Source organism: Nestor notabilis, unplaced genomic scaffold (assembly GCF_000696875.1).
Source record: "Nestor notabilis isolate BGI_N333 unplaced genomic scaffold, ASM69687v1 scaffold3557, whole genome shotgun sequence".
Lineage (NCBI taxonomy): Eukaryota > Metazoa > Chordata > Aves > Psittaciformes > Psittacidae > Nestor > Nestor notabilis.
In genome coordinates, this window is record NW_009935960.1 from 53,117 (window position 1) to 66,507 (window position 13,391).

General features: G+C 37.2%; 1 protein-coding gene across 1 annotated transcript in view; it reads right to left on the minus strand.

The window, feature by feature from the left end:
• RBFOX1 (RNA binding protein, fox-1 homolog (C. elegans) 1) overlaps positions 1–13,391 on the minus strand; it is a gene marked incomplete at its 3' end in the record, with an annotated part of 199,842 nt that overhangs the window by 49,834 nt on the left and 136,617 nt on the right. The window contains exon 4 of the mRNA XM_010018086.1: positions 10,252–10,494. Coding sequence (XP_010016388.1) covers positions 10,252–10,494 — 243 coding nt within the window. The remainder of the gene's footprint in view (positions 1–10,251; positions 10,495–13,391) is intronic.

Here is a 13,391-nt window from a genome sequence, read left to right on the forward strand (position 1 = left end):
ATCAACAAGCTATTCCTTCCAGAAGATTACATACTCTCCCCATGCCACATTAAAATCAATAGTAGCTGGCTTCATAACTCCTGGAGTACGGAGGGAATGAAAATTAACTACTAGATAATCTTGGAAGGAGCAAAAATTGGGAAGAAACAGGAAGCAGAGACAAAGCAGGCATATTGAAAATTAACATAATGGAAAAACAGAGGAAGATTACACAAATGGAATAAATGGTTGTAACGCTCAAAAGGAAGACAAAACAACTAAAATGCACACAAAGACTAAAGCAGGTGAGAAGCAAGCAAAAGGAGAGGCAGGTTTTGCATTTATGCAACTCTTAAATTAGCAATTATTTTATATACATAAATAAACATTCTCAATATATTAAGAAATATTTACCTTATCTCGACCCATGAGCCTTTCGTTGTATTTTCTCTCCACTGTGCTGCTGAAGAGGGCAGTGACAGAGCAGCTTCGGTGGGCACCTGGTGTCCAACCAGGGTCAGCCCACTACACCATGTGAAACTTTTGTAAAGAAATGGCCATATATAAGTAGGATTAATTCAAGACAGAACAAAAGCAGCTTACTCTCTTACTTATCCTTTCATCTGGAATTTCTACCTCTTTCTACAATACATTAACAAATTAATTGTTATTTAATATTTAGATCTATGAAATTTAAAATGACCGCCCAAATCTTTCTGCATATCACAGAAAGACCAAATACAGGACAATGTGCATGCTAGACTATTAGCTCAGTCTAATTCCTTTTCCAGTAAAGGCTGAAAGGAAGAACTACTGTTTCCTGCATGCATATCTAGATAATAAGGAGATTTGTCCTCTGCCTTCTTCTGACTGTGATGTGTACATCACCCTGTCGTGTCACCGGTAGACCATAAAAGCAGCCTCAAACTTACAGATGGATTCACATGCTTGCAGGTTAAGCCAAGACGGATTGATGTGCCTCACTACTGTCTTTCTAATATTGACAGATAGCAAAATCAAATGTTTGAATCAAGTCACTCTTTCATACTGTCCCTAGAAAGGGAACAGATTAAGCACAGAGAAGTAATAAACCTACACATGAGTAACATTCAATTAAAGTAATTGTGTGGGTAGGTAGGTGGGTGTGTGGGAAAGCTGAAGAGATGGGTGTGTGGGAGGGCGATGGAGACTTGAGAGTATCAACAGAATGTCAAAAAATCTTTTGAGGGTTGGCGGGGCAATAAACCACTACACCATCCTTAACTGAAACCCACATGTAGTCATGCAGGAGAGTAAGTTTAGCTCCTCGGTAGCCCTGGGCAAAGACTGTCACATTAATAAAAATTCAGCCTTATGACTTAAGGAAGAAGAGAGGAAGTCTATCCAAATGATCTTCATAGCTTTTAACTACACGCCTTGTTAGTTTTCCATCTACCTGTGCTACTTGACCATTCTGACCCAGTTTCTTGCAAGCAAGGATTAAGGATGTTGCTGGTTAACCAAGAAGTTGCAAGTGTATTCTCCTCATGCCATGGCACAAAGTACTCCAGGCAATATACAAGTTTATATGGCACTTACGAAGACTTGGTGCAGGGAGGAATTGACAACTTCTGATAAAGTTGTAAACCATTAACTACCATTTGCATGCCAATTACAAGAGAATGGAAGACATCATTAGTCTTACCTAACCTAGTACAGCCACTCCTGTATTTACTGAAAATGAGAGCTAATTTTCACAAAAGAAAATCCCCCCATAAGGATCAATTTTAATTACCATGTTATAACATGAAGCAAAGATGCAGAAGGTCAAATACAAAGTAAGTTGTAATTAGCTATTTTATCATACCAAGATTCCCTTTGAAATTTCTGCTCAGTTTATTCAGCAAAACGTGCAACAAATGTTTTCTCAATACATCAGAACCTGACGCGCAGCCAAAGCATTTGGATGTCACAGCTACTTAGACTGCATAGAGAGTAGCAAAAGTCAATATTGTAACAAGTAAAAGAATTGGTATGGAGAAGTCAAGAACCCAAGAGACAATACAAAGTACAAGAAAACTGAAGCCCACAATATTGTTAACTCTTTCAGGGCCAAGCAGGAAGAAAATCTTAAATTGGTTAACTGGTCCATCAAACTTGGCAGATCAGAAATTGATTGGTAATGCTTTTTAGGAGAAACTTTTCTAGTTACAGTAATATGACTATAACTCTCGTTGACAATGTGATTGAAAAGATTTCTGCAATGTTTCATGCTTTAAATCTGCCTTAGAGTTGGCTGGAATTACCTGCCTAAGATGTAAGAACTGTTAGTCTGCCCCACAATGAACATTCAGAGGGTATTCAATGGCATTCAGCCAATTTATTTGAGCAAACAGGAGTAGAGATGACAGGGCACAGTTGCTTACTTCATCCCTGGGTAGGTTTTTGTGGTTTTAGGTAGGAGCTTCAGCTTTATTACTTCATCCATTTCAAGCACTCAAAAATCATGAGAGGAAGTTTAAATGACAGTATCTCAACCCACCCACTCCCCCCCCCCAATAATTACTTTTATGTCTTTTGTTTCAGTATCACATTTGCAATCCTTTCTTGCCATTTCTGATTCTCTTGTCTTTCTTGAGAATCAAAAGGAAAAAGAAGCTGAGGCAATACCTAAATCACAAGGATCAAATACTGAGATATCTTGGAATAAGACAAGACATGCTGATACGCATGCAGTGACACAATTAGCTAGCAGCGTAACCACACTGTATACTTGCTCACAGAATGACAAGTACTTTCTGGGAGCAAAGCCTAAGTTAGCTCAGCAATACAAGGGAAAAAGGTGGTTATCTTCTTACCAGGCCAAACAACTAAGTACACAAACAGGCGCTTTATAAAAGTTATCATAGAAAACAGTTGGATAAGGTTCTGTGTATCCTTGAGAAGAATCCATCTTAGAAAATGCACTGACACACACGGCTGCTATAGTGAGCAATATGTTCCTGCTATTTGTTAGCATAAGACAGAAATACGCATGGGGCATAGTTACAAAGTTTACACGCAGGGCTCTCAGCAAGGAAGCCTCTTAGAAGTAATAATGCCTATGATCACAAGTCATTACAGGGCCTCACCAAACTAGCACAGCACAATGTTATCTATTTGGGATGTCAGTTTTGATCTCTTCACTACAGAGTAGGAGCTGGACCAGGTTGCTTGCTTTTGCAGCTCTGAAGCACTCAGGGTCTTTAGACAAGCTCCTGGAAATATCTTCTTCAAGTAGCAGGTGGGACCAAATATAATAGGCAGTTGTCGTGGTAGTAGTATAAATTAAACAGCATACCATGCTGATACAATAGCCTACACCAGCAGGGTATGATTTAGATGAATAAACACTGCTGTAACAATTGTCCAAGTATTATCAACTGTCTAGCATACCAGTGGCAAACATCTATAGACAAAAACGTGGAACAGAAATAGAATAAAACACAGGTCATTGATAACAGTTGGCAACACAAAATATCCAGGGGAAATCTGACTTGCAAGACAGCTGCTTCCTGGTGAAAAATTCCTAGACCTCTGCAGGGGGAGAACAGTCCTCTGTGTGCCACTGTCCAGAGAAATGATTGACATGGGTATAAGCACTGCAGTTCTGCCCTGCATGTTTTCCAGACAGCACTACACACACAGAGGCAAGCTAGTCACTTCTTTCCAAGCCACAAAGGCAGTTCCAGGATCCATGTTCCAGGTGCACTACGAAAACTTCTTAGGCAAACGCAGAATATTCAGAGACAAGGATAACACCAGCTGAGCTCAGCTGCACTGGAAAGTGTCCCATCCACTATGCACAGACCTGGCATGCTGGACTTCAAGGAAGTTTATTTGAAGGCTAACAAGAACAACTACAGTTACATGATGAACCAGCAGATTTCACAGAACTGTCTTTTAAACATTTCTACTTCAGTAACACACTGTTGTGTCAATGACAACTACTGATGGACACCCGTAAACCAAGTAGGCTATAGCCCGGTGTTTAACATGGAACAGAATTTTTTGCAACAACTAATGTATCGCACATGCCCAGGAGATGGACAGACCAGGAATAAAACAGAAGGAAAGAAGGACAACAACAACTAAGCATTAGTGAGAAAAGAAAGTTGGGGGAAGGGGAATCACTTATACCAATATACAACATACATAAAGAAGAGAGCTGGAAAAAGCTAGTAAAAACCAGAAATATGCTGCAGAGAACTGTAGTAACAATCTTCCTATCAGCAGGCTTAAACAATGCACCAAAGCACTTTACCATAAATGCTTGTTACCGTCAGTTTTCTTACCCAAATTAAAAAGCACAACAGAGAAATCAGTGCCAAGGGAAGGAAAAAAAAATATTAAAAAAATCAAACAACCAACCAAAACAAAAAACCAAACAAGTAAGACTGTGTATTTTTATCTTCCCCAAGACAACCAAGTTCAACACGCTAAATAATGTTTCAGTAAACACTATCACTAAGCCTTCCCAAATCCTTGGATGAAGAAGTGGCCTTTGCAACATGACTAAAGAATGCACAAACCTGGACATAATTAACACCAAGAAAAGAAACCATCTAGTAGCAAATCATTAATCTCAAAGAATATAGAGATTTCAAGCTAAATCAGGGCTACTGTAACAATAGTCATCTAGTATCTAATATATCAGTTATTTTCACAGAAAAGTATCAAGTTCAGAGGATGCCACAGGTGGAATTTTGATAGAAACCAAGCTGAAATTTCATCATAACAGCAAAGCTATGTGAAAAATACCTCATCTTTAGCATTCAGAGACAACCCACAGCTCGCAACTACACATCTTCTACAAGACTACAGCAGCACTGCATCCACTAATGCCATACTGGAATTCAGACCACCTTAGACTGAAAAGTGGTATGCACTGAATCAACTCAACTCCTCCAAGTAAAGTGTATCTTCCCTCAAAGATTCCTACCCAAGCACACAACTTACCAAGGCTTTTCTGCTCCTGAAATCTGATGAAGTCAAAACCCACGGCAGAAAGACTGTACAATGACCTGTTCTGAGTTCATAGAGTTTTGCATTAGTTTTCTCTAATGCAAAACTATTAGTTTTCTCTAATGCAAAACTAGAATTAAGTTTAGAGCAGAATATTTTCTATATAAATACACAAACAAAGCCACAGAGCTTTATTACAAACTCAGTTTTTACTATGCAATGATAATTACTTCCATTTTTCTTGTAATACACTTAGAACAGGAACCACAACAACAAATTTACTTTACTACTACCTGCTTTCTTACATATGCCCAGTTAATGTCCTTTGTACTTACATCCTCATCTCATACTGGTATCAACAGAAGCTGTGCATGAAAAAACACAGGCAAAAACTGAGTAAGGTTTCCTCTCAGAACTATGTACGTACAACATGTTTGCATATATATACACACATATATAGGTAAAAGGTGTTCTTACATTTCATAAAATGATCAAATATCTCACTTAAAAATATGTAACTATTCAACATAACACTCAAAACCACTCTGCAAAAGCACCAGACATGGTACTTTTACCATAACTTTGTAACATACTTATCATTGATCCATCCTCTTGAAAGAATCAATTTACTATTCTTGTTAATAACTAAAAGCATGCTTGATGCTATGCAGCTCCAAAAGTCTACCAGCACTTCAATAACCCACGACTGGGTGACTATTGATTATGCATATACTCAGATGGACTACTTCCTTGATTAAACAAACATATGGATCCAAACAGATGAAAACCATATTATTCAGAGAAGACTCAAAGCGACTTTTGACAGTATTTTATTACCTACAGATGGTTTTATATCATTTTAGCTAAATCATCCTGTCTTTAAACATTTACTTCCCTTTCATCCTGTACACTTTCTCCTGTTTCACAGCATCACAATACAAAGTTAGCAATCCCTATACAATCTAAGTACCTCTCATGTCCAAGACCTACCCTAACAGAATATTGTTTTACATTATTTTATCAAAATACTAGGTTAAAAAATTTCAGTATGAAATACACATTTTGGAAGTAAAAGAGCATTTCTATTCCCACATCTTCACTGCTAAATGAATGTCCATTAAATTATATTTGAATTAGTTAAGCATACCACGCAGAAAAGTAAAACCTTAAAAATACCAGAACATTCCGTACTCCTCAATTACAATTTTCAAAGTGCTTGTTAGTCAATTTGAGCAAAATCAAGCAAGAAAATGTTCTTTCCTAACTGAAAAGAACTTTGGAATTAAACTATGAGAGAAGTGTAAGGAGAGTGGCATGATTTTTGACAGAGTAGATTGTAATACTCAACTTGCTCAGACCACACGGTATCAAGATGCCCAAGCCAGCTGGAAGTCCACAGAAAGTCAGTGCTACAAATGACAAAAGATACTCAGAGCATTATATTCAGACATTATGTGTGCTCCCTGGAGAAGCTCAAGGTATGAAAGGGTTTGTACAATGTTTTGTCATAAAAAGTAAAATCCAAGAGGAAAAAAAGGATCTCTTCCTATTAAGCTCTCAACAAAATATAGTTTGAATCAAACAAAAGCATGCATTCTTTTCTGATCAGATTTCTCTGCTTTCATAGCATATAAAAACCACTGTATATTCTGTAAGGCTGTATTCATTAATGTCTCTCACCAACTCAGTCCGATTCAAGCACTGTCTTTTTGGCTTGAAAGTACTTTACACCCATTTTGAAAGTTTCTGAATGACCAAAGGCAACACAGGAAACCTCCACTAGAGCCTACAGATTCTACTCATAAGGAAATCAAGTCTATAGACTCTCTGTATTAATAGAACTCCACTGTGCACAAAATAGCAATCCTGTAATAAAACTGATGATTGGAATCTTGTTCAATCTGCAGCAAATGGGAATACTGACAGTGGTTCCAGCTGCACCATAACCACAGTCTGTGTTGTAGTAAAGGACTTGAGAATTTACATGGGACCATTTGATTTTTATCTTTATTATTTGTATTTTTACTAGGGTTTCGGCTGCACTAGACCCAATGTGAGCTCTAGCTTCAGTGTATGATTCTTTCAGACAAGAAGAAAGAAATTGGGGGATACAGAGAAAGCCACGGTGTGTCTAGCCTCAGCCTGGATTAGGACCTTCATAAATGCGTTTAAGTCATTTCTGGTAGTAGTTCTACAAATTAAGTAATTGCCCTGTAGTTTATTAGTTTCACATTTCAAAAATTCAAGTTCAGTTTTTAATGGTGTATCCAGCTTCACATGTGTATAAATAATGCATGTGAATAAGAAAATTTAAAAAATTGATCTGGCCTCCAAAGCTGGTCTAACCTATGTTATTCACAACAGTATTCTTTCGTGACTTACTGATCAATTGATTATTCTTTTAAATGCAGGTAAAACAGCTTACTGAAAGGAAACTGTAAAATTATCGGTACCTACCAAACAAATGCCACTATGTCCCCACATCAATTCCACTTAAAATTTGGTAAAACTGGAAACCAACTGTTCTCAAAGCTAGTAGGAACTTGAAAGAAACATGCCCCTTCAATGACAAAGACTTCACAGAGTTACAGTGTTGACACAGTGCTACTGAAGCTCTATTTCATAATAAAAACTTAGTTATTAAACCTACAGACATGTACACAGCTGGACCCTCATAATATTACAAAGCCCATGTCAAATCTGCCCGTGATCCATCTGCATATATCTATTTAAAATGTCTCTACAGTGTGTTAAGTGCAATACTAATGAGACAGCATAACAGACTTTAGATCTAGGTACCCATAATTAAAATGTGCAAACAGTATCTGACTGTAAATGTGTAAAACTAACTGGTGAGAAATGTTAAATGTCAAGGCTACTCTGAACAATGGAGATCCATAGAGATACACTTCTTGTAAACTTGTATTCTCACTGCATTATTCTACAGAGAAGGAAAGTATCCACAACTTCCAATATAACACTGCAATTTAGAAAAAGTATCTTCTTAAAAAACAAAGCAACCTTTCTCAAAAATACCATAAAGTCAAAAGTAAAGAAATCTAATTCTTTATAAACAGCATGGGAGCTACTTCAAAAAGTTATGTGTGTTCCTCTGTAAGGAAGGCAACAGGAAGGCTCAGGAGAAGGATCCATCGTAAAAGAGTATATATACTATAGTATATTCCCCAAATACAAAAATGTTATGGAATTGAAGAGTTATCCTTTAGAGGATGGAGACTGACTCCAAGTGGAACCAGAAAGGAGAGAGTGTATCACAGGTAAAATGTAAGTTGGGTAACAAGCAGTCCAAAAGGAAAGAAGAGCACACAGCAAAAGATACGAAAATAAGTATCATACTATTAGCATATGAGAAGCAGGAAGCTTTCAAGGGAATCATTGTATTTGCTAGAGCTGGGATTGAATAAAGCACCTGAAGATGATTCAAAATAATCCAAATTGTGTCTTTATATCTGCCTTTGTCATGGAAAATGTTGGAAAACCACATACCTAACTTTTCTGATAAAGAAAGGAACATTTCTTCAAACTGAAAAATCCAAAAGGGGTGAGGAAACACAATAAATTGAAAGCAATAAATGACGAGGGATGAGTTCCTGTCCCACTCACGTTGACAGGTGTTTTACCATTGATTTTAGCACTGACAGTCTTTTAGTTCAGAACTGAACAGCAAATGGACAAACAGACCAATGGCTTCAAAAATTGAAAAGGCTGAGCCGGGCATCACAGTGTCCCGTTCAGTGTGCAACAGTGGTCACAAGAGCAAGCAAAATAGTAGAATAGAAAAAGAATGAGATTTGGACATTAGAGACACAATTTTTAGTCAATATCGAGTCTTGAGTATCTATTCATCTTAGAGTTCCTCCTCAGAACCAATGAAAGTGGCATAGCAGGAGTTTGACAACAATCAAAAACTATTATGGAAGAAAACCTAAAAAGCTGGAATGAACCAGGAAGTTACCTTAGCAAAGAGATTAATAAGAGGGGACGCTGCAAAGAATACTATGAGATATAAATAAACAGGATGCTCTTCAAACTAAATTTTCTCATATTAGAGCAAAGGGACAATCAGAGTAATAAAAAATTATCAAGTCAGAAAGACTGAAACATTTTGCTGCATAAACCACAAAACTGTGTCATTAATTTACATGTACATCTCCATGATAATAGCGAGGAATACTCTTTTGTGCTTTTGCTATTGCTTTTCTTTCTTGTTCATACCCATATAAAAAATTACTGACATGGCAATAAACATAGATCTTCAGAACAACTGATTTAAGGGAACGTGCCTTCCCCTTCCTCTTGCCCTAATGCATGAAACTTTTTAGGTTGAGATATTCCAGGGAAGGAAGGAGAGGCAAGATGAGGAATGGAGCATGGCTACAGCAAGGCTGTGGACAGCTCGCAGAGATGTCCAAGCACATGCTGAAATTGCAGGGCGCTGCATGTTCTGTGCTAGACCCTACACATGTAATGCAGGTGGTGATGGCTCAGAAAGCTGACAGCTGTTGGCACTGATATGTTTGGTCCCAATCTAGAATTAAGACAGAACCACTAAACTATCAATGTGTGAAATGTGTGACTTAAATTACAAGGTAGGGCCATCCAAGGAGTCCCTTGCATAATTCATGACACTTCAGAACTTCACATATAAATCAAATACAGGGAAAGTCTATCATTTCTGCTCTGTTGAGCACAGATCCATACACAACTTGGGTAATGGCTGCACAAACAAGCTCTCTAGAAAATACAGGATTACAGACATGCTCTTCACAATGCTCATTCACGCAGTTCCACAAGTAATTTTAGTACAATACCTTTAAGTGGACATTTCTATGAAAAACTAATCATAAGTCTCAAGAATACAGAGGTCATTAAAAATAACAAAATTAAGCCTGGTTTGGGGGCGTGTGTGTGTGTTTTCCAAATGAACGCTTACAAACACTCTTTTGCAATTTTTTTCCATACTGGACTTAGTCAAATTCTATATGATCCATAGGCTTGCTATTAATCATTTCATCTGTCTAATAGCGTAGAAAAGGAAACTACAGACTCTACAAAGCTCCCACGCTTCCTAAGAGGCTCCAAAACCAGCTAAACTATATTCTCCAAGATCAACGATAAACTTCGACCAATTTTCAACCTTGAAATGGCGAGTAAGCCTAATACAAATGAAGTGCAAAACTGTTAAGTGTAACGTAAGAATTACTGTTATCAATAAAAACACATGTAAGTGGAAACACTGCTTTAGAAATAGCTATAACCTTGACTTACTGTGGCTGTGCCGGAGACAGTTTGTGCATTTGTGTCAGCTGCACTCTGTTCAGAGTGTGTCTGAGCAGGAGGGTACATATTTAACGTGTGCTCTGGAACAGTGGTTTGGCCTGTGTAGTCTGGAGCTGGATGAGGATGTGGGGCTGTGTATTCTGCAGGGATACCATTCTGAGGTGGCGCAAACTGGGCTGAGGCATAAGGCTGTGCCATTGTGTCAGGAGGTGCTGTAGCTTCCTGATTACCCTGTAAAAATCAAAGGAAAAAAAAAGGAAGAAGAAATGTGGTGTGAGATAAAATAAGCGATGATCCTGCACACGTAACACAGAAAGTGATGGTAGCGTTCTGTTAAGATTGCTGTCCTGAAAAGGGTACAATGGTTGTTTCTTGAAGAGAAAATTTCTTATCTGAATTAAATCCATTCTGCTAACCCTATTAAATCTCATTATACTTAGACAAACAAATCTGCTGTTCTCTGTATAACTGTAGACTATTCTTTAACTGGGAAAGGTCAATGCCTCAACTCAGACAATGAAGAGGGACAAAGCTCAGTTTACTCCAGAGGATACTGAGCATAACTGCCAATGCAGGGCTCTGACAAGGCTAGCTCATGGTCTGTGATCCATCCTGACTTAATCATCTGCAGAACACAATACCTGCAACCTACACACAGAGCAGGATTTGGGTGTATACTATTACCATAACTGTATACTGAAAATACTTATATGAAATAATGTTCTGTGAGATACTTAGAAATACTCTGATGTACACTGTATTGAGCAACTGCATGCTACAAATGCAAAAAAAATAATGAGATCCAATCAAACTATTAAACATTTGAATCTAAAAATGCATCAGTTTAAATTCTTAAAATAAAAGAAAAATTCTGTCAAATTCTGTCTTCCGTCATAGGCTGTCGAAAGAAATAGATTTAAAAACTTTAAATATGAAGACAATTGTATTTCATTTCCACACTATAATTAAAAAGAAATGCCCTCATGTTTTTCTAGCTAGGTCCATCTTTGTGTCTGATGGATAGTTGAGCATGTTCATTTATCACTCAGTGACTTCTGATTCAATGCTCTGCTCATACCACATAGTAATAGCTCTAGGGGAAGAAATGTATACAACAGTCTTTCAGAACCTGTATAATGTCCAAAACATGACGCTGTAGATGACATAGAATTAGAGGCCATTAATACAGGGACCACCCAAAACTCAGATGAGCTGATATACACGATAAAATTATCCCTCTAAATATCAAGCAATGTAAAAATGAATATTTGAGTAGAGTTCCATTATTTTTCAAAATGCTATGTTATTATTCCACCAAAGCATGTACAAGTACTCGCACAGGACTACTGTAAGGATTTTGCTTATTCGTACTCATCAGACCTTGATTTCCTCATTTCAAAATAGGCTGGATAAATAAAAGATATTCTTTTATGTTTTATACTAAAGGAAATTTCCAGTCAATTTCAAGTAATTCAGACATCAGTTCTCTGACCTGACCGATCCTAAACTCAAGAGCTTTTAAGAATTTGCAAAATCACAGCACAGGAATAAGCCTTTGTACATGGCAGGTTTAGATGGGAAAAATAAACTTTCCTTTGTAAAAGGCATTTAGCATGTCCTAAAAAATTAAAACTTGGTATCACCAATAAAACTCTCCTTAATTTTATTCCCATCTTTGCTACTATTTCAGTGTTTGGTCTTGAGCAAGTAGTTTACTTTGCTTTATTCAACCATCTTTAAAATGAAAACGGTGACATTTACCTCCTTCACAGGGTTAAGTCACTAAGGTTCATTTGCATACATCTACAAGCATTCCAAGGTTAATGCTGCACTGAAAATGGCCCTTTTTAGCTTTCAGTGGAGGTTAAAAACTCTTGTAAATGTATACTTAAACTCCTTATGTTAAAATGGCAAGCTCCCTTTTCTTGTTTCTTTTACCTAACGTTTTCACTATTAAAAAAATAAAAAATTCCAGATGAAGTTAAACCCAGCAATGACTGGATTACACCACAGGCATTTATTAAATGTTAAAGTATTTTTAAAACTTGTGGAGAAGGCGGGTGACCTTAAATTTTTTAATCAGTTGTTTCAGGAAGGACTTCAGCAAATGGTAAGAATGAACAGCAAACCAAACTTCTGCCTATATAAGCATTTTTGCTGTGATGGCTTTGAAACATGGTAGCTGATTACTACTGGTCCTTAAGCTATCCCTTCATGTCAAATGCTAAACATGGCATTAGAGTCAGCAGCTGTTAAAAAAAAGAACAATAATGGCAACGAAGGGACCAAGGGCTAATGTCCAGGTGCATTTGATCTAAAGGTTTTTATACTACTCTAGTCCTAAACCAGCTGTTGCCAAGACCCCCTACTGTTTCTCATTAACCTTGACAGCAGTTCCATGAGATCCTAATTAATATTCAAAGCATTCACACTCAGTGCTAATTACAGCTGATATTTAATTAAGAGGGTTGAACTTACATAATCGTTTTACCAGCAAACTCCAAACAATTTACTTTTTAGATTTATCAGAAAAGGGCAAACTGTGCTGGCAATTCCAGCACCTTCATGGTGCTGACACTCTTCTGTCTCTTTCATTAGACTTGTTAAGATGAGGTCTGGATCACTTATTTATACCTGAGATCTCATTAATAAGTTAACAGTGAAGGGTCAGGGGTTGGTTTGGTTTTGTTTGGATTTTGGTTTGGTCTTGTTTGTTTGTTTGTTTTATATATATGCAACTTCTAGGTACCCAGGGATTTACAGCCTTGCCATTAAAAAAGCACATAAACCTCACCATTCTTAGAGTAGAAAACTGGCACGCAAGATTTCTACTTGCACTGCATGGTCATTAAATTGAGCTGGGTTTCTTTTGCGGCGGAAGGACAGAAACATGAAATTATATTTGCACACTCTACTGTGGGCCTCAAGTTTAAAATGATAACAACAATAAATCTAAGTTGTTCATCTCTTAAAATCAGTATCTACTGTAGCCTTTCTTTGCCTTTAAAAATCAGTGTGAATTTATGATTTACAATTAATGCAATAGATACTGTATTACAACGTAGTATAAAAGCATGTTTGTATAAACATGTTCTCTACTACTTACATGGGTATCAAGCCAATAGCTT